The 21764-nt window shown below is 49.6% G+C and overlaps 1 protein-coding gene across 1 annotated transcript; it reads left to right on the forward strand.

The window, feature by feature from the left end:
* The first annotated feature begins 11497 nt into the window (after window positions 1-11497).
* Window positions 11498-15795, forward strand: BAMBI (BMP and activin membrane bound inhibitor). Its single transcript, XM_083823673.1, has 3 exons — window positions 11498-11710; window positions 14299-14586; window positions 15005-15795. The coding sequence occupies exons 1-3, from the start codon at window positions 11635-11637 to the stop codon at window positions 15418-15420; spliced, it is 780 nt and encodes a 259-aa protein (XP_083679799.1). The 5' UTR covers window positions 11498-11634; the 3' UTR covers window positions 15421-15795.
* Window positions 15796-21764: the final 5969 nt, after the last annotated feature.

Genomic DNA, 21764 nt, shown 5'->3' on the forward strand with positions numbered 1-21764 from the left:
CACCGGTGGGGTTTCCATCAAACGCGGCTGATGCCTTGTGCCACTGCTCTTCCCAGACTGCCTCTCCAGCCAGCAGTCTCCTCCTGTGAAGACGTTTGGACTGCCTTAATTAGACAGCTGCTCTGAAACGTCCTCTAGAGGAGCCTCTGTCTTTGCAACGGGGAGATTAGCTCCTTCATTAGGGAGAGCTTTTCAGGGTATATTTCAGTGTATTGCGGAACAGCAGCAAGCTCAGGTGTATAAACCAACTTCTGGGTTGCAAGACACGCAAAATCAGGCAAGGAGGTTGGACATAGTGACCTTCTAAGGTCTTCCCTAGCCCTATTTTGCCTATTTTATTTTTTTTTTTGTATCAACCATTACTTTTATTTTTCCTTGTTTCTGAAGTGATAATGGATGTCAGGATACTTTATTGCTGCCTGCAGCTCTTTTCTTGTCGTTTCCAGATGATTATAAATGAACTTCCAACATCTGTACAATTTGATAGCTTCAATTTTGGATGCTGAACAAGTCTCACACATTATTTTATGTACTGGAGCAGGAATCCAATGTGGGGCAGGGCAGCACTTCGTATAATTGAATGCTTTCTGAAGTTGGCTTGGGAAATAGAGTTCATTCCTTTCCTCTTGTGCTTAGGGAGTCAAATAAGATGGTATTTGATGACTTCCACAGGGATATGTTTAATATTTCCTAACACTTTTCTGGTAAGGGCACTGTTCAAGAAAAAGTCAGAAGAGAAGGTCTTGTGTATTGAGGTCTGCCGGGCTCCTGTAGTTTCTGTAGTACAACACTGCTCGCAATATACTGCTTTCTGCTGGGGGAAAACAATCTGTTGAATTCAGTGTGACTTTTCTAGCAGGGATAATTTCATGAGTGTTACTGCTGGGCGTGCAAATGCACTGAACCATTCTGGCTGCAGGTGCTGCACGGCTTCTACCGGGGACTCGCTCAGCTTCCCACGTCTGCCACGTTCAGACCTGGTTTGGAGCTGCCACTCTTTGGTAACGCATAGGACCGCTTCTGTGGCCAACGGGAGCTTAGCACCACTAAATTCCCTCGATGAATCCTAGTCTTAATTGTTAAGGTTGGAAGAAATGAGAAAGCTCGTGAAGGGGTTTTTGTGCTTTCTGCATCGGCTGTAGGATTGTTGTTGGTAACGGTCCAGTGAAGTTTAATATAAGAGCCATGAGGACTGGTGACAGAACTACGTGTTTCGCAATTTATAGAGAATCAATTGCCATTTATTTCACTTGCTTCAGAGCTGGCATATTTCTATTCAGGATTGTCACCCACACCACAGCTGAGAAGGCGCAGGTCTTTTAAACAAATATCATGCAAATTGATCATTTTGGCTGTTTTTCGTACTGCGCTTTGGGGGATCTTCTGGAAGAAACATGCTTTATAAGCAGAGGGTATCTCCTGACACGTTATTTGCTAGTCCCCTTTGGATGTTGGTGGGAAGTCATTGCATACCATGGCGTTTTTAAGGAATCTGTGCTGAGGGAGTCTGAGGCAGCTGTGCAATTTTAAGGATTAAGGTAGGACCCTGGCACTGTATCCATCTCCAGATTTCTGACAACCCCTTCTTTCAACACAAATGAAGTAAATCCCTGACACAAATGTAGTGTGGAGGGCTGCTCCAGATGTGCCAGCAGAGAGGGGAAGGAACGTTCTTTCTGAGAGAGCCGCGTCATTTGTGCTTTATTAATTATGTCAGTGAAATCAGAAAGGAAAAACCTCGGTCAGCCATGGTGAGATAGATACTCCTCGTCCAAGTGTTGCTGCAGGATGGTCAGGAATGGAGCACACCATGGGCAGACTTGTTTTTGGGGCAGAGTGAAAACTCCTGACCTTGGCATCGTGGAAACAATGATCCATTTCTGGAGTGAGGTACCAGGCTTGGGGAAGGAAAGTACAAGGATGTGGAGGGTCCCTTTCTGCAGAGAGGGGTCCTGACAGCCCCTTCCTGCACAGGGGTCTTGCCCCCGCAGAGCTGCTGCCTCCTGCTCCTCAGACTTCAGGTGCATCTTGGCCCCTCTCTCCGTGCTCCCTGCAGCTGCCCCTCACTCCCAGCTCCTCCCAGAACCTCAGCAGTCCCAGCTGGACTCGCCAGGAGAGGATAGCGAGGACAATTTTTCATGTGTGGATGTTTGGCGATGCCAGTGTCTGTCAGCCAGCATCTGCTTGGCCTTCATTACCGCATCTCTTTTTCCTGGCACATCACACCGTGTCCACCAGCACAGTGCTGGGGCCAGCTTCACTCACCACGGGGCTTGCGTTCAGATCCACTTGCTGCTTTCCACTCCGGTGGCCTGTTTCTTGGGCTTCCTCCCACTGCCTTCTCAGGCTCCTCTCCATTTGGGCTGTCCTCACTCTGCTTCGCCTCAGTCAGCAGCTTGGTACATCTTCCCTTTGCTCCTTCCTTGCCTCAGGTGTAAATACAGGGGGAAATAGTGTGAGGGAGAGGAGAGGCACAGGTGAGCTTGTGAACTGTCCTCTGTCCTCAGTGGCTGCTTGGTCATGCATGTGGCACAAAGTCTTCATGAACTCCAGGCTGGAGCTGATGAGAAAGGGAAAAGGCCATCTTGCTGTGCAACAAAAGCACACCGATGAGATCAGTGTGACCGTTCATAGGAAATGCTCCTCCGTGACGTCCTTGGAAAGCTTTCCTGCCACGGGTGATGTTTGTGGTGCAAATACTTGCTTTCATTCTCAGCTCCCCACCGTTTGCCACTGCTGCAGTACTTTCATCCCTTTTCCTGGTCCCTACGCCCAGAGTGGGAGCACAGCCAAGCCTGGCCCTGAGCAGGAGCCTGGAGCTGAGTGGAGAGGGGCCAGGGAGGGAGAGGAGGAGGAGGAGGAGGAGGAAGGGGAAGAGGAGGAGGCAGGCTCAGCAGGCAGGATGTGCACATCCACATCTCCAGCAGGCTCAAGCCATGCCTCCTGCTTCTGGGAATAGAGGCACTTCTGTTGGCGTTTGCATCAAAAATGAACTGATGTCTTAATTCGAGGGCTTCAGGAAGGGCATAGGGATCCAGCCAAACAAAACGGTCCTGGCTGGCGGTGACAGGGGAGGCAGAGCTGATGCCAGTGCTCCCCTCGCCTGGGAAGGAGCAGCTCGAAGCATGGCCTCGGGCAGCAGCAGAGCCCCGACCTCCTCCCCTCCTCACGCAGAGGGCTTTGTTTATGGGAATGCAGTTCAGATGAATGTAAACGGTTTGTTTAGAAATGCAAGTATCTGGGGCTAACGATGGGAATACTAACTAAGGCAGATTGTTGTGTCTGATTTCTGTCACGATAATAGCTGGTCGCTAAATGTCCGGCAGCAGTTTTTTTTGTTTGGCTTCTAATGCCAGCCCTTCTGTTACTTACATTGCTAGAAAAGGATGAGTTCAAAATCTGTGCCTGGGAGGGAAAAACACATTCTTTGGTATGTTATCAGTCCTCCTGCCAGGCTCCCTGAGCAGAGCTGAAGATGCTGCACACCTAACTTAATGTCAGGCTCGGACTGACATTTACAGAGTGACTTTACAGAGACTTGCCTAGTTTCGTTTCACTAGGGCTCTGATAGTGAAGACAAGAGAACCAGGTGACAGCAGGATTGATTGAAAGAGGAGGCAGCCACAGCTCTGTCCCTCTGTGCCTGCTCCTCTCTGCCGGAGGCGATGAAGGCACGGCAGGGCGGCGAGCCAGCCTACACGCAGCCTGCTGTGTGTCTGCTGAGGGCCACGTTTCAGCCCCACCAGTGCTCGTGGGAGATGGGAGCTCCCAGACTGCGACCAGGCCGCTCTCACGACCTGCCTTTTATAAGTTCGTTGTGTGTGTAAACAAAAAGGAGAAGTAATATGTGAAGGCAAACTGGCCCCTCCCGGACGCGTGGCGGCAGCAGGCACGGAGCGGCAGCACAGCGCTGGAGGCAGGCCGGAGTGGCAGCAGGCCTACGGGAAGGCCCTCGGCTTAATGTCCTCCTCTGTGTTATAGACCGGGGCCATTCTCCTACTCCGTGGCTTCTTGGCTTCGCTTTTAGTCCTGTGTAACTCCAATGTGGCTTGCAGTCTTCTCTTCAGTGGTTATGAAAATGCCAGGGCCCAGCTTCTTCCCATTGCAGGACGACCAGCTCTCTGAACTCGCCTCTCCTGCCCCCTCGCTGCCTCGTAGCCCCGGTCTGTGAGGAATCTGAGTTTCTGTTCCACTTTTTTTCCACTTTCAGCCAAGGCTCTGCAGCCCTCTGCTGACCCTTTCCTCTGCCTGGGCTGCCTTTGGTCTCACATTGCTCCTGCAGGCGTCTTGAGATGTCTCTGGCAAGAGCTCTGCATCCCTCCCGTCCACCTGGGATTATCCTCGCCATCAGAGGGTGGTGGGGACTGTGCCAAACCTTCTCCTTGGGTGCTCAGTGCCAGGCTGTGGGTGGCAGGGAAGGGTGATCCCTCCTGCAGCCCCTGCCGCAAGGGTGGGTGTCCCTCGGCAGGGCTGGCAGAAAGCCAAGGATGTGACCACCTCCACCCTCCCTGGTTAAGCCCACCGGAGATGGTGAGTTTGGGCCTTCAGACACTGCCCTACCTGGCAGCTGGGGCGTTCAATGCCACCAACCTGCCGTGCATCTGCCAGAGCTCACTGCAGCTCCGTTTATCCTATTAATTCCCCTCTTTACAGTTTTCTAACTCCCAGTTGCCAGAAACACCCGCTGCCCCTGATGTAGCTACTGCCCCTGCCCCAGTGTCAGAGCAGGGAAGGCTCCACGCTCGCACGGAGCACACCTCCACTGGTGCTCCACTGGTGCTGGCCCACAGCCTCTACCGGCACGCAGCTCCTCGGGTCCCCTTGCTCACAAAGCTCGTCCCTTCTGCGTATCTTTTTAAAGTGAGCATTGAGGTTTTATTCTTACTGTGTGTCTGCGTTTAGATGACAAGATGACTTCTTTTGCAAGCAGCTCAGGCAGAATTATTAAGGCCTTCACAGGATATGTATAAGTATGTTCCTTGCTCTGAGATCTAGCTCTGCCTTCGGCCTTTTTTACAGCAATTGCACATGCCTGTCAGAACTGGAGTTTGGTGTAAGCTGGTAAAGCACTGTCTCCTCGAGCAGCTGGGACTCTGATCTATTATAATGTATGGAGGCTTTCCCGACTGCCATTGACTGCCTTGTCTCTGGCGTTTGGCTCTGAAATATGCGGCTCAGAAAATAAGAGGTTGAGTAATAAATATTGACTAATACCGAATAACGTATAACCAGAGAGAGTCTTTATCTGGATCAAAAGCTTTTAGACCTGCGGTTGTGGAGGGGCTGCTGACGATATTTACTTGCAAGACCAGAGAAGACCCTTGCACAGCCCCTTGTCCCTGCACTCTGCAGAGCATCCCTGGTTTTGGCTACTCGGTGTAAGTCTTCCAAGGGACTGACTCTGACTCCGCTCAGACTTCGTGAGCTCTCTCTCGTGTGTGTAAATACGAGCCTGAGAGGCCTCCTTTAAAAGGCAGTTGCCAATTTTTATTTATTTTTTTGTGAGAGGCTGTTGTTTGACTGTCCTCCATGCCTATTTCTCCAGATGTCCTGTCTCCAAACTGTACCTTTCTATAAGCTATGTTACTTACACCGTACTTTCTGTCCAGTTACAATGATGCTCAATTTTCATTTTTTTTTTTCTTTTTTTTTGGCCATGTCATGACTCCAGAGCTAACTCCCCTCTCCTGAGCGCATGCTATCCTGTGCCAGGACATAACTAATAGTTTCTCCCACTCGAGATCTAAAGAGAATTCCTAATATTTGCCGTGCCTTATCACTAGGCACCCGATAACTCAGATCTGCTGGGTGGTGCCTGGCTTTTGGGGTACAGTTTATGGATCCTGACAGGTAACACCTTCACGCGGATGTTTCCCGAGGTGGTGGCTGAACCCTGCCCGTTTACTCCTGCCTGCAGCTCTCGGGCCGGTGCAGGAGCTGCTGCCAGCCGGGGCTGGTCCTGCATCCCAAGCATCCCAAGCATCCCACCAGCAGCAGCAGCAGCAGCAGCAGCAGCGCCGTTTCCCCTCTCCCTGCCCGGTTCCGTGCCTGCCGGGACCCGCTCGGCCAGCAGGGGGCAAGAGGCACCCGCTGTGGGGACGGGGCCGGGTTCAGGGCCAGGAACGGGGCCGGGGCGCTGCCTCCTGCCCGGAGCCACCGTTTGAGCCCCGGCAGCGTTAGGAGTCCAAAGGAGGGTTCACAAACCCGGTGCCGGAGCCTTGCAGAGCCTCCTTTCCACCCGAGCTGGGAGAGCATCCCTGCGCTCCGGGGGAAGGTGCACTTTCTCCCCCCCCCCCCCAATCTGTAGGAAACCCCTAATGGAAATCTCTCTAATGGGAAGGGGAAAGAGGAGGCTGTGACCCCCAGCTCGGTCCAAGCTCCGATCTTCTCCAAAGCTCGGGAGCTGCCAGCACGGGAGGGACCCCCCCAGGAGCAGCCAGGCTGGGGCTGGGCTGCGGCACAGGGCAGGGCTGCGTGCGGGCTGTCGGCACCGGGCAGCTGGGCTCGGGCTGTCTCCTCCCTGCGTGTCTCGGTTTGTATTGAATGATGCTAAGCAGGGCTGGAGCTGGCGCCTCGGCCTCATTACCTTCAATTACAATAATTGTTGCCTCTCTCCAGTGTTTTGCATTTCTCCCTGGGGGGAATCTCTCTGCTGCTTCTTTTCCAGCCTCGCTCCAGCTTCCCCCTATCGATTGAATCGCTCTGGCCCCCCCCCGCTCCTAGCAGCGATGCCTCCAGGAGGATAAATGCAAATCGTCCTATTGATTGGGAGGAGCAGGAGGAGTGCAGCTCGTCTGGGGAGGAGGGGGAAGGATTGGTTTTAAATGAAAAAAGTAAACTGATGAGCATCTCAGCAAACGCTTCATATTCTGGGACCCCTAAACAGCGTCTCTTTCTCATGCCATATATCTGGGGGATGCAGATGGGTGACACGGGCACGGAGAAGAGGATCCTGTGAAGCACACACTGGCCTTGCTTTGCGTCTATTCTACGTGACCAGGTATCACCGAGCATCTCTGGAAAGCAGCTCCCCTCCTGCAGTTCGCAGGTCACCAGGTTTCACTGGGGACATGCTAATTGCTGCTGAAAATGAGCAGGCCTCCGTCCGCCCCTTTGAACTGCCCCAGTTATGGGGGATAAAGCTGCCTGGGAGTTTTCCACCTGCGGGAACCTGTTCGGCAGCCTGTCTGTCACCGGGGAGCGGCTGGGGAAGGAGCCAAGCTTTGGGCTCTGCGTAGTCCCAGCTCCTGACACGGCTACTTGATTCACTAAACCCATGGCCAGCCCCAGAAGTGGGAAGCCAAAGCCAAGGAATCATATTATGTTCCCTGCCCCCTGGGCTTTACATTGAGCATAGCTACGCTAGCTTAAGCCTTAATTATTTTTTAAAGGCAATAATCAGCATAAGTAAAGGCAATTCAGTAGAATTAGCTTGTGTGTATCATGTCCCAAATGCTAGCGAAATAAGTGGGAAAAGAAAGGTGTTGGTTGGCTAGTGCTAAGTGGTTAACAAAAAACACCACTCTGATTCATGTTGCTCCAAAAATGCTTTAAAGAGTCCCAGTGCTTTTTTCCTTCGTGTCATTTGCAAACGAGAAATTCCCTGTCGTAATTTCAAGGTGCAAAAAAAGAATGGGTATGGTATGTGAACATTGCTTTTGACACCAAGTTGAAAGGGGCGACATGCAGTAGTGGTCTTTCCATGCTGGTGAAAGCATTGTGTTACGTGAGCAGTGTTAGCAAAAGTCAGCATGCATGTGCAAACATCCCAGGGTGCAAATGCTGAGCTCCCCAAGGAGCACGAGTTTCCCCAGGACAGGGCTGCTGTGATAATGCCCTGACTGGAGACGCAAGTAGGATAGATTTCCAAACTGCACTTGTTATCCATTTCTTTGTTCCCCTCCTTTTTTTTTTTTTTTTTTTTTTTAAGGGAGGAGTGGGTTGCTGGAAGCGTTCGAACAAGCAGATACTATTATGTTAATGCGGGTTTTGTTTGATAGAGGCAGGCTGAGTGGTTACATCCAAACATTTGGGGGAAATGGTGGCAAGTTGCCAGCATGCCAGGCAAGTTTATAGAAGAGCGAGGAATTTGTGATTACGTTCAAAGCTGCCAGATGAAGGAATTGCTTCTCACTCACTGCAAGCCATGTTTCTAGGGGTGGTTGCTTAAACCAGGAGCACCTGCAAGCTGAGGTTTCAACCCATTTCAGTCAGTTTTGCAGGTGTGTTGCTGCTGTCGATAACTGCATGGTATGCAGCATCAGCTGGGACAGGAGTTGATGCTGATTCATGTAAAAAAAGAGAGGAAACATGTGAGAGAAGCGATACAAAGGGAGGAGGTTGATTTTTCTGGAGCCGGTTTCCCAGAGCCAGAGAGGAGTTTTGCTCTTGTTCAAATGTGCTCAGAAAGTGCTGCCAGCTCAGCCTCTGTCTTGGCTTGTCTTTGTTTTCCTCCTAGATCTAGGAAAGACCTAATCCCTCACGCCAGTCGTGCTCTGGTGCCTGTAGTGGGTCTGTCAAGCACGTGGAGCTTCCAGAGGTTTGGGATTTCAGTGGGGGTTTTTCACCAGCTGGCGATGGGAGGGAGAAGCTTGCATGGCTGTGCTGCTCACATACTCCTGGTGAAAAATGGTTGGCCTTCTCCTGAACGTGTTTGCCCAAGTAGGGGACAGCATGTCCTAGCTGAACAGCTGCCTGCCTGCTGGGAGAGGTCTGGGTTTGGAGCAGTTCAGGGTTCACTCAAACTGGTCTTCAAGAAGGACTTATCAGAGCCCTCTCAGCAGTCCTCTTGGCAGAAAGCTGGCAACTGATGGCCTATGAAATGAAGTAAGAGAACCAAAACAGCGTTCAAGTCATGTCTTTGGATGGAGCTCTTCTTTTTGGTCAGGAATTTCATCTTCTTAGAATCGGTGACACAGTCTTGAGCTGAGGCAGAAGGGAATGCACTCATTTGAGATGATCCCCAAGGCAGTGCCTTTCTCTGAGGTGTCCAGAGGCCGGTTTTGCAACTGGGTCCTTTGTTTGTGATGGTTTCAAAGGGCTTCGCTGTACCTGGGGGAGCGGGTGGGAGAGCACAGCCCCATGCCCCTTGGGCCACACAGTCCCTACAAGTGGAGTCCCTGGTCTGCTGTCCCATGGCTGCCAGAGACGTATCCTGCAGCCTCAGGCTCCCGAGACTTTCCTTGCTGGTTCCCTGTCTTTATTATCCCGCATTCCTTCTGGTTGCAGAACATGCTGTTGTTATTGCTTTGTGCTGGGGCTGTCTCCTGTCCTTTTCTTACAGGCCAATCTGGCCCTGTTTGCTCTTGCCTCTGAAACAAAAGCAAATTAGCGCCGCAAAAGCTGAATTATTTTGTTTGCGTTGTGGTCTGCCAGAGGACCCCACGCGATCCTCGCGCAGCTCCTATGCAGAGCAACGGCAGTTCTTGTGGGTAAGGGGATGTGGGAAGGCAGTCAGACCCCCTGAAACCCCGGCTTGATCAACAGATTACCCCCAAAGGGTATTTAAATTTGTGGCTTTGTCAGGCACAAGGTTGGGGAGTGATCCCTACGGGCCCCCTGTTCCCTGTGGTGCTTCGAGTCAGCCTGTAGCATGCAGAATTTACCCATTTTTTACAGTAAATTGTAGATCACAATTCAGGCTTGACAGCTGTCAATGAAATTTGCTGCTGAAAACTGATTTCAAGCACATTGCCTTCTAGTTAGTCTGCCCGCGTTCCCTTGGACAGGATGTTTATAATATTCAGGGAGTCTCTCATGTTACTTAGTGCAGTAATGTGGCTCCACGAATAAAAGCCATTTCCAGTCTGTTGGTATCACATGTAACAAATGAGATCTGCTAAATGCACTTGTCACTAGTGGTAGGAATAGAAGGAACGATGACTGCAGACTTGCACATGTTGCTGTAATGATTATAAATTATAATGAATGATATTTTCGTATGTTTGCAAATGAGTGTCTGATAGCCAGTGCCAGAGTGGGAGATATGGCTTGGCTGATCTTGCTGTTTTTGTAATTTCTAAATAGAAACAAGAATTAGAAAATTACTTTGTGGTGGAGTGCAAATATGTATAACGTAAGTGTAAAGACTGCGGTGCAGCACACGTGTGTCTATCTTATACATATGCAAATTGCAAGACTCGCAGTAAAACCATTATAATGTGTGATGGCATCAGCACTAATTAGCCTGAGATCCAGTCTGTTCCTCTCTGCCAAAGTAAACTGGAGTTATCTCAATCTCAGACTCATATTTCCTCCTTTCTCTTTCAGGGGAGGAATGTCTCTGTCACAAGGTATTATATCCCAGATAGAAAACATCTTGAAAGACTCACAAAACATTTCAAATTAAGATTGTAAAGCAATTTTTGCTATTAATTTATTATCTACACGCCATCCCACAGCATTAATATTAGCTGCGGACCCAAATATTTAAAGCATTTTGCCCATAAATGGGAAACAGTTGGTGTGCAAATACTGTAGAAATCAAGGCTTATAAAACATAATGAGAAGAGAAAGTAGAAAACTAAATTAGCAAAGAAATGTTAACTATGGGGCACATTGTTTTCAGGATTAGTGTGTGAAGAAAAGCTCTCCAGGCTCGACGAGACCTCGAGGAGCTCCTTCTGGCTGTGACAGTGTCTGGTGATGGAGCATCGCCTCCTGCTCCCATTCCCAACAGCAGCTTCCCAAAAGGGAGCGCTGGAAGGAAAAAAGAGGGTGTACTTTCAGGGGGTATCTGCCCGTGGCTGTCCCACGGGCCTGTGGTCGTGGCGTGGAGGTGACAGCAGTGGGGTGACACCAGGAGCCCCACAGAGCATCCCAGGCCGTGGGAGTCGGGCACGAGTGTGGGTGTTGTTTGTTTTTTTAAATTCATAACCGTGGAAAAAAGGCTGTAATGAAGCTTCTGCCATCCATGGTGTTGCAACACTTCTGCATCCTCGCGTAGCCTTGAGTGTCGGAGCAGAAAGGCAGGGGAAGGGCGAGCAGCAATCACCTGCTGCAGGCCCCGTGGCAGCGCCATCAGCGCGGGGCAGCGAGCGCAGACGCGGGCTTCACCCCGCTTCCATTTCACCCCGCTTCCATTTCACCCCAGCCTTTCATCGCCAGGAAACCCTTCGGCCTCGTTGTTTATTCATCGAGCACAACTCCGCCAGACCTGCCAGGGGAGCCATGGGGTCGGCTGGGGGGAGCTCAGGGCTCCTCGCTGCCTTCGGAGCGGGACCACCGTGAGCAACCTGCCCGTGTCACCTCAGCGGGGGACCTGGGGCCGGGGTCTTGGGGTCTGGGGTTTGGGGGCTGAGGGCCCGGCGCTGAGGGCTGGCGGCTGACTGAGGGCTGAGGGCTCCATGCCCGGCCTCCGCCGCCCGGGGGCGCCGCGGGCGGGCTCCCGAAGCCGGGGCGGCCCCGCGGCGCTCCCCGCCCGCCTCGCAGCGGCGCCGCCAAGGGGGCGGTGCGGGGGGCGGCCCGGCCCGGCCCGGCGCCGCCGGTATTTACGGGGCAGGGAGGCGCCGGCGTGTCAGTGAGCAGCTGCCGCCGCCGCTGCAGTGCCCGCAGCCGGGGAACGGGGCCGCCCCTCGGGCGAGCGAGCGGCTCCTCGGCGGAGGGGAGGCTGTGGCGGCGCGGCGGGGCGGGTAAATGGATCGCCATTCCAGCTACATCTTCGTCTGGCTGCAACTGGAGCTGTGCGCCATGGCCGTGCTGCTCACCAGAGGTGAGGCGGGCGGCTGAGGGGAGAGACCCTCGGGGGGGGCTCGGTCCTGCCCAGGGGTCGTCCCCCCCCCCCGGCTGCGGGCTCCCTGTCCCTGCCGGGGGGGAGCCGGAGGCTCGGGCTGCCGGGGAAGGGGAGGCTGTAATTAAGGCGAAATTGCAGCGTGCCGGGGGGAGCCGCCTGGCCCCATCAAAGCGGGCAGAGCAGGGAGCGACTGAGTGATGGGAAGTCGGAGATACTGAAACTATGCGCCTGATAATGATATAATTAGGGGATCACAGGCTTCTGGCTGCCGTCGACTTCAAAAGGCTCCGAGAGAAGCCTGCAGTCTCTCCTGTAGCCATCTTGACTAAAAGCAGACATTTTTCTTTAATAGCTACATACAGTAACAAGAAAGAGGAGGGAACAGAAGGGCATTGTTCGCGGTTTCAAAATCCTAAATACCCTTCCTGGCCTTTTCGCGTAGCTCAGGCAGAAACTTTATGAATTGACAGCAATACAGTCGTACAGAGTCCGTTCTGTTTAGCCGAAAACGTGGCTTTAATTAAAAAGCGGTTGCAATAACCTGATGACGAGCCTGTCAGATTTTGTTTGTAAGACTGTCTTGGGTCCATAAAGCGCAGGATTTTGAGCAGGGCTGTTTAAACAGCGAGCGTGGAAGTGCGCGTATTGTTTCCCTTCCCTCCCGTGCTGTGCCCAGGCTGTCAGCTCTGGCGGGGTTCCTCGTCTGCATCTTATTTTTAACTCTCTCACAGTGAGAAAAATGACCCAAAAAAATCGCTTTTTCAGAGAGCGCGGGGGGCGTGTGGAGCCGCGCATGAAATGCTCCGAGAATGGCTGTTGCCAACCACAAACACAAAGAGGCTTTTCCATAGCGCGCTGGATGGGGAATGTGTGTGAATTCGAGAAAAATTAGGTTACTTGCTCTGCAAAAGCCCGAGGGAATTAGCGCAGACTGGAGACAGTGAGCCACTCCATCATTTGGCTTCTATTAAGCGCAGTTATTAAAGAGCAGCGGGAACTTCAAGGCCTGGAGCCTGCGGTGGCGTTTGGGGGAGGTGTTGGGGTGGCCCGGGAGGGCACCGCAACCTGGCTGGGGGCTTCCCAGCGTCCTGCAGGGCGCCTCTTGGGGGGCGTCGCAAGAAGGGGTGGCACGGGGAAGCCTGTAGATTTATTTTTGCAATCCCCCCCCCAAAAAAAATCAACGTAGAAGACGCTCTGTCTTGTAGAAGAAAGCTTTGACAATCCAGTTGACTTTTAAAGCCTTAGTGCCATTCTGATGGCAAGTACGCCAGCACATCAGTAGTTTGAGTCCCGTCTTTTTAAGGATAACTCCAAAAATCCGCCTTCCTCCTAGACCTTGGGTTGACGGCACGCTCAAGTAGGTTTGAGTTGCAACTTGCCTAGAAAGAGTAAGTTTTCCCTACAGCACGGGACGTGCATAATTCGTACCAGAGCGGTTTGGAGAGCACAAAATGAAGAGTTTTATGAAGGGAACTTTTTATCGCTTCCTTCAGAAATTTTTGAGGTTTCCTGAGAGATTTTTCATAGAGCCAGTAGAGGATTTTCAGTCTAAGTGTTTCCCTTTTTGACCGCATGTTGGATTTCATGCGAAATTGCAGAGGGGGGCTGCGGAGGGTGTCCGACTTCTTGCCTCGTAATTTCACTCCATTTAGTAACTTCACGATCAGGGTTGAAAGACACAGACTCTGGCAAACTAATTAATTGTAAGCTGCACTGTCTCCATTTTTTAATACTGATTTTAAAAAAAAAAGTGCAGTTTTGCATGAATGATTACTTTTTTAAAAAAAAAAAAAAGAATTTCTCTCTTTCTGGAGAAGTTACAAATAGTTGCGCAGTTTCACACAGTAAAAACCTTCCTGACTGAGAGATTTTAGATGGTAATGGTTTCTAGCTAATAGCTTTATAAGGTGTTAGTTAAACCTTTTAAATTTTGGCACAGTACTGAGAGGTAATAAACAATTCAGCAGTTCCGATTTTTTTTTTTTTTTTGTCACACAAATATTTAAACCTAGAGTTTTTGTTGTGTGTTTATGGCCGATTAGAAGAAGCATTCCCTTTATAAAAATAGAATGCTGTTCCTGTAGTAACAGTTTAAAAGATAGATGTGACTTTCTTGGGGGACTGTAGGTGTGCTTTCTTTTAAAACTGGGATTTTACTTTAAATGTAGCTTAATGCAATTGGTGACAGTGAGTGGAAGTAGCTATAAAACGGTCTTGTTAGTTATTTACCTCGGGAAAAAATGCCACTTTGACCTTCCCGACCCCCCCTCCCCCGGCCCCTGGCTCAGTGAAATGTACTTGCTTTAATTCAAAGGACTATAGCAGTAGTAATTAAAACAAGTGCCCCAAGGCTTTTGCTGGGATTAAGGTTACAAGGAGGTAGGCACTGTACAGTGGTGGAAAGGAAACAACCCCCTGCTCCTCTGGATTTACAGTCTAGAGGAGTACCCCCAAACTGGCACTGAGTTTGATTGGCTGTGTTCTGCTTGTGGCTGATAGAGTGCCTGGCGAGGTGTTCCTAAAGGACCAAGTTCTTACCTTTATCTTGCACAATTTTTATTTTTTAGGTGAAATCAGATGCTACTGTGATGCTGCACACTGTGTTGCAACTGGCTATATGTGCAAATCTGAGCTTAGCGCCTGCTTTTCCAGACTGCTTGATCCTCAGAATACACATTCCCCACTTACTCACGGCTGCTTGGACTCTATTGCAAGCACAGCTGATATCTGCCAAGCTAAACAGGCACAAAACCACTCTGGCACCACCATGTCCACATTGGAATGCTGCCATGAAGATATGTGCAATTACAGAGGACTACATGATGTTTTGTCTCCTCCCAGGGGTGAGACTTCAGGTAGGGTGAAGAAGCTACAGTGAAATCTCTCTTGTGCCCTTCAGGCTGGTGCTGGCTGAGACCTTCAAGGTCTGCTATTGATTTTGTTGTTAATGTAAGTAGAGCCAGCAGAGGGAGAAGCGGGTGGCTGGGTGCAGGGGAGCATCTCGGCTGAGTAGCTCTTATGCCTGCATTAATACTAGAGGGCTGTCTTGCCTGTCTGCGTCATTCCTTCTTAAATCAGCTCTCAGGGTAAGAAATTCCATGCCATAAACACCCTTGGAAACTTCTTTCAATTTATAGGAGTATTTTCAGTACATGCTTAAGTGTGTAGCTGTGAATGTGTCCGCTTGTCAACGTGGACTTCCGGGGGGGAGTTGTTGATGCATAAGCTAACTGTTGATACTGAAATAAACCTCACTTCTTTCTCCCTTTGCAGGACAAGGGAGCAGATATCAACATGACAGCAAGAATCTCATCACCAAGGTGCAGGAACTGACCTCTTCAAAAGAATTATGGTTCAGGGCAGCTGTGATTGCTGTTCCTATAGCCGGTGGGCTGATCTTGGTGCTCCTTATCATGCTGGCCTTGCGGATGCTCAGGAGTGAAAATAAGAGACTGCAGGACCAACGGCAGCAAATGCTCTCCCGTTTGCACTATAGTTTTCATGGACATCATTCGAAAAAAGGGCAGGTGGCAAAATTGGACTTGGAATGCATGGTGCCTGTAACTGGTCATGAGAACTGCTGCATGACCTGTGATAAAATGAGACATTCAGACCTCAGCAATGATAAGATTCTTTCGCTAGTCCACTGGGGAATGTACAGCGGACATGGGAAGCTGGAATTTGTATGACCAATTATTTTTTAATCTGAGCTAAACTTACTCTCTGAACTCTTGAAGGCCTTTGGGTTCTGCTGGACAGGAGCACTTTATCTTGAAACAAAAACTCACAGATCATCTGAGAAACAAAGGACCTCTGCAAACAGAATCTTGGATATTTCTTCTGAAGGATTCCAAAAGTTGTCTTATTTGCACAGAGTAAAATACACTCAAATGTATTGTTTGCTTTAACGTTATGAAAGCAAAAATTAGAAGTTGTAAACACTGTCACCAGGGTTATCTGAACTGTAGGGAGCTGAGAATTGAGTTATAATAAACTGTATGCAAGCTCCTATGTTTCCTGACTTATTGTAAAGATTTTTTTAAATATATATATTTTGTCTGAAACTTGCTTGTGACTTCTTGTTTTGGGAAGCAGTTGGGATGGATTTTGGGTGGGGGAGTGTGTTGTGGGAATAAATCAGGGTGCTATGTGTGGTAATGCTGTGCATTAACAGATCCTGAAAAAGTCATCTATTTTCTTACTTGCTGAGGGAAACTGGGTAATTGTTACTGAACAAGAATGGCAGCTCTTCTTATTCAACACTATTCAACCCGTGTCCTCAATTCTTGGCTATTGCACTTTACTCATAATCAAGTTAATTCTTCTGCAGCTACATGATTGCTTTTTCTTCCTCTCTCCATACAAAATGTCAGAAAATATCTCCTAATTCTTTGTAGCTGATTTTTTTTTTTGTCTTTTTTCACAATTCTTGTTTTCTGTAACATTTTTTTTGTGCCTTCTACTCTTGCCTTGTACTTGGGGGTGAGGAGGAGGTGGGAAGGAACCCAAAACCCCTGAAGCCTACTCAGTGTATTTTTTTTTTTTTTTCTCCTGCTGATAATCCCTCTGGGCTCTGTGAAAAACAACATCTGCCTCTCTTTTATAGTGTAACTTACTGTCACATGCTGCTAACTCCTGTGTGGGACTGAAAAATTGTATGCTCGCTTTAATCACTGGCGCTCTATGCTATTCTTGCATAGGTAGCTCTTCTTCCCAGCCTGTGTTTATGCAATTGATTTTTTTTTTTTCTTCCTCCTTCAACAAGTTGGATTCACTTGGATTATTTCATTTATTCAGGGCATAGTTGGTACAATCAGACAAGTCTTCTGGACCTTACAGTATTTTTCTTATTTGATTAAGCCAATGTAGACTTGCTTAAAAGGAGCTACTGCATCATGGTGAAAGAAAAGTAAATGCTGCTGGAGACAGAATTTGGGAAGCCTTGTTTTTATCTATGTTTAAATCACTTTAGGAATGCTTCTGCCACCTTCTGTTCTGGCTGTACGGTCAGGCCCATATTGTTATCACCGCTGAGAAGGAGGTGGCACAAACAAGGTTACAAAAGCTTTGCAGCAATGCTTGGATCTTGTATTCTGGTTACTATGATAAACTGCTTGGGGATATGTGGCCTGAAATACAAAAGGATATAAGCCAGGGAAACCTGCCCCTCTGTGTCACAAGTTTGTGTTCCTGAAAGTACACTTAAACTATGCGGTAGCCTTGTTGGAGATAAGTTGGTCACTTGGCTGTGCAAACAGAGGTATTGATATTGCAAATTTGCCCAGAGTTAAACACTTCTATCAGCCAAGTGCAACGAGAGCCTTGGGCCTGCCAAGGTCCCACCATGCCCATGTTTACAATATTAAAATATAACTTGGGAGAGCTGGCTTCATCTGCGTATGTCAAGTTGCTGACTTATTTCCTCGAAGTGCCTGAAAAATTGCTTTTAACGCCGTGCATTAAGTTATCTGATTTTTTGCCTTTTTCAGCTGCAAAAGTGTAAGTCATGTGGCTGCATCTGCTGTAGGAGTCTGGCCTGTGGTTGTCTGTCTGACCTTTCAAAGCGCTGCTTTCCCGTAAGAGCTCTTTCTTTGCACTGATACCAGGCTCTAGGGCAGCTGTCTGCTCTGCCGCATATTTTTGGGAATGATTGGCTGGGAACTTGGAGCTGAAAGAGATGAACCTGAAATAGTGCCTGCGGAGCGCAGCTGCAGCAGTAGTTTCGATGGCTAGGTGAGTTATCAGACCTGATGGCTCGATCTTTCGAGTACTTTCTCCCGGGGCCCTGAGGAGCAGGTTGTGCGGTCATTTAAGCATCCTCTGACCTTCAGCTCTCATTTGCTGCTGATTTGAATACAGAAGGGCCTAGTTATGCTTGCCATTGAAAGGCTAATAAGACCGGGAGCCTCTAATTGGCCCCTCGCTGTGGAGATGTTTTAAAGAACAGAGATTGCTTGCCTTCCCCTGCAGCCTCGGGAGGCTCATGACAGCACAGGGGCACCAGCTGCCTGATCCCCTCCGCGCAGCTGACCTGGCGTAGCTGATGTGGCCTGGAAGTTTCTAGGCCCGGAGTCCTCTAAAGATGAAATCTGGATTTTCAATTTATTTTAGAGCCCGTATATTCAGGAAGCTGCGTTATGAGCTCTGGTGTGCGTCTGGCAGCAGCTACGTGGGTTATGGGACGAGCCCCAGATCTTTGTGCTGAAATCACTGACTGCAGCATCCCCGGGTGTCGGAGCAGGCGGGGGCTGTTGGCATCGCTGCGAGGTGTTTTAGTGCCTGCTCCTCCTCTCTGCAGGCCTCACCAATGCATGTTTTTCATTGCTCTGAAAAAGCAAACAAACCAAACCCACTATTTCTGTAATAAGGAGAGCTTTTTGTGATATTGCACGGGCTTCCCGAAAGCAGCATCGGCCACTGGCTGCGTGCAGGGCACAAACAACGTCAACAGCCGCAGATCCTGGCCAGAGGCTGGAGGCCAGAGAGGTGAGACAGTAACTGATGTCTATCCTTTAAAATGCATTTGACTTGGGAGCCTGGGTTTGTCGTGGTGCTGCGCTCTCAGATTTCCCCTGCAGACAATAACAAACACGCCTTTCTGTGAAGCTGCTGCAAGCCCCGGAGCAGAGGCAGGACAGCCCTCTCTGTTTCTAACTGCAAAGTCTCTCGGATAGGGATAAATGAAATCAAACATTCCAGATGCAATTTAGCTTCCCCCCGTGCTTCTCTATTTCCCTGACTTTTTTCCCTCAAAACAATAATGATTGTGGCTTGTCTTATGTCTCTGCTTCTCCTGGCGTTGGGAGCCATTGGGCTGGTATTTCTCCTCTTAACTCCTGCTGAACTGCTCCTATTAAAATCCCCTTACTCCACAGGGGGCTTGACCTTTTTCTGAAATACCAAATGTGTCTGCTTTGGAAATCACAAACTTCTCCTCCTCTAAAGAGCTTGTAAATCTGGTTCCAATATTGGGTGATTACAGGCTGCGCGGAGAGCTTGAAAGTAAGCAGCCGCTGCTGGTAGCGGTGCTGGGGCCGGGCTGTCCTCGGGGTTACCCCCGTGTGTGCTCCGAGCAAAGCCACTGACGCCAACAGATCCCCCCCGGATTAGCGGTGGGGTGACCGACCAGCCTCTGGCCCCAGGACAGCTCACCTTTGCTTATCAGGACCTTGGGATCATTTTTTTTTTTTCTGTTGCTGTACAACCCCTAGCTGCGTTATAAATCCAGCGGTCTTACTACAAGTGGGTGCTGCCCTGGAGGGCTTGGAGTGCCTGGGGAAAGAGCAGGGTTTTCCTTAGGAGCAATGGATACAGCTTCACCTTCCTCTGCAGCTGTCGGAATTGCTAAAAGAAGGGAAAATGTATTGCCAGGCTGCCTGGCGTTGTGCAGGATGGGATGTGCCCGTTAGCCACTGACCAGCGGGGGTCCGCAGCCAGTAAATGAAGCAAATTTTGGCCGTCCTATTGAAGGAGAGGGCTGTGGAGGGGGAAATAAGAAGATTATCTCCTGAGGGGGGGAAAAAAAAAAAAAAAAGATCCATGACCAAAAAAACCCCTCTGTAATAAGGCACAAGATGAGTGAATAAAAAAGGCCTCTGAAGTAGGCAAAGTTGTCTTTAAGTCTTTTTTTTTTTTTTTGCTGTTTTCCCACGTGAAGATCAATAGAAGCGTGTTTGTTTTGTTCCAGTGGCTGGTCACTTTGCAGGGAAAATGCTCGTTCTTGTTTTGGTTCTTGGAGCTACTCAGGGAAATGGTATTTTGGATCTGTCACGGGTTTATTTCTGGAGAAAGGCTTGTAGAGGGGTGCTGTAAAATTATGGTTATCTTTTGGGAGGAGCCCAGTGTCTCCAGCGTTATGAATTCTGGCTCCCTCTAAATAAACAAACATCCTTGTTTTCTTTGTTTCACCTCTAACCCTTGTCTGCAGCCTTTATAATCCCAGTGGGTGAATCCTGAACTAAAACAAACTGCAAGGGAAGGAAGCCAGGAGGGAGCCGCAGCGCCTGCAAATTAACAAAGCTTTGTGCTCTCCAGCCAACCTTGACAAAAGGATTCAATCCTGCGCTGACCTTCAAGGGGAAAAACAAAACAAAAACCACCTTGACTTGAACTTTCAAGGCTGTAAGAGTTTAATGCTCAGTTTGATGTCTCCTAAAGGGAGCAGGGAGCCAGAAACGCCAAACACCTGTCTCGGAAACCCAAATCCTAACAAGTTATCGGGAAGTCTGAGCCCAAATTCAAACGGCTTTGTAAAATCTAGGCTTTGCTCAGCACTATTTCCATGTCATTCATTATTTTTAAAAGGGCCTTAAAAAAAAAAAACAACTTTTTTTTTCCTTTTTTTTTTTTTTCCAGTGTGGCTCTCTCAGCATATTTATACCATCCAGCTAACAGTGAGTTCTGCTGAAGTAGCAGTGTTTGGATGCAACTTTTCACTGCACGTTTCTGCCTGGATCAGGCCCTACCCCACAGCCCAGCCCCTGCCTCCCTCCCTGTCGGCAGGAAAGAAGTGAACAAGTCAGTACCGACCTGGTAAGCAGAGATACTGGCACGAATTTAGGGCGAGAGTTTCATTTTTAAGAAACTGTCACTAAAACAGGAATGCTAGAGCATTTTTCCCCTGTAGTTTCGCACTTTTTATTATAACACATTGGTGGTCATGCAGTTGAGCAAAGCTAGCGATGTGTGTTATTTCCCTCACCTTGACTATCGGCTGCTTTAAAAAACAGTGACTTGAGACAGCTTTTAAAAATGGGGCCGCTGCTTTAATTGCTTTCTCTCAGATTAAGCAGTCTTTCAGGACAGTTTCAGCGAAGCAGCAGGAGGACGAGCTGCTGCCTTTCTTTCAGTGACACTTCCATTTTTAAAACGAGGGCAACCAAAAAAGGTAAAATCGGCCCAATCACGAGTTTCTAGCATCTCTGTGCGACCGAGGTCCCGGGCCCTGGGGCACCATTAGCAGGGCAGTGCCGGCAGACGCGGCGCGTGAGGCTGGTCCCCGCTGTTAGCTTTTGGGATCGTTTCGCAGGAGCGGCCTGCAGATTGCAGAGGCAAATCCCCTTCCTGTCACTTGGAAGGAAAATATTTGTGCAGTAAATCTCCTGCTGGCACTTGGTTGTGACACCGGGGAGGGGGGAACAGGACAGGCCAGGCGGCTCAGCGCTGCTGCCCAGGCGCTGGGATGTTTGTGTTTGTGTGCAAATCGGGGCTGGTGTCAAACAGGTTGCTTTGAAATGCTCAATTTGTTTAGTTCTGGCTGTGAAGTAGCTATTTCATCAGTGGAAGAAGATTTATTAACCAATTTTTTATGGCTATCAACAATGGCTTAGCTCCAGCAGGGTCCCTAGCATTTTTATGGAGTGCCGTGGGTTACAGAGGCAGAGGTGTTTTATATTGTTCTGGTATTTTAACCCAATGAACTAAGGCCTCTATCCTACACATGCTTAAGGAGGTGCATAACTCCCTCCGGGTCCCAGGGGTGGTGTTTCGCCATGGAGGCTGCCAGGGCTTTTGCTGAGCACCTGCAGCTGCAGCAGGACCTTTCCCTGGCAAAACCCACACCAACCCTGTCCTCTGCCTACGGCACCTCCTTGGCATGTGAGCCCCGTCCAAGCAGTGCCTTTTGGTGACTGATTTCCAGCTGGTGGGCTAATGGTAATGCACGTCCGTCCCTACAGCCACCCTGGGCTGTTTCCAAAGCCCCCTTCGGCGGGGCTGGAGCAAACTCACCCAGGCAACAGGTACCGCTCCCAGCCTCCTTGGCTGTTATCAGTCTGCAATAACCTTTCCCTTGGTATTTTTTTTCCCCCAGTGGAACCATAGGTTTGACCAGCGTGCAATGGTGTTTCTTCAAATTCCATCCGTGGGTGGGAAGGAGAGTGCATAGTTCCCTCCCTGGGGCTATGCCAGCCCACTCTGCCAGCCTGCTCTTCCCTCTTGCAGCATCGCCATGGCATGGCACGGTCCAAACGCCAGGGACTTCATAAATAAGGAGTGGAATTCCAGCTCTCTTGGAAGTGACTTTTCATGTTCC

The sequence above is a fragment of the Anser anser genome (genome assembly GCF_964211835.1).
Source record: "Anser anser genome assembly, chromosome: 2".
Classification (NCBI taxonomy): Eukaryota; Metazoa; Chordata; class Aves; order Anseriformes; family Anatidae; genus Anser; species Anser anser.

What these genes read in the sequence shown, in the direction of transcription:
- BAMBI (XM_083823673.1), top strand. Translation starts at nt 11,635, where the DNA reads ATGGATCGCCATTCCAGCTACATCTTCGTCTGGCTGCAACTGGAGCTG. An exon ending in GGCCGTGCTGCTCACCAGAG is followed by an intron (nt 11,711 to 14,298) that starts GTGAGGCGGGCG and finishes TTTATTTTTTAG; the next exon opens with GTGAAATCAGATGCTACTGT. An exon ending in TCCCAGGGGTGAGACTTCAG is followed by an intron (nt 14,587 to 15,004) that starts GTAGGGTGAAGA and finishes CTCCCTTTGCAG; the next exon opens with GACAAGGGAGCAGATATCAA.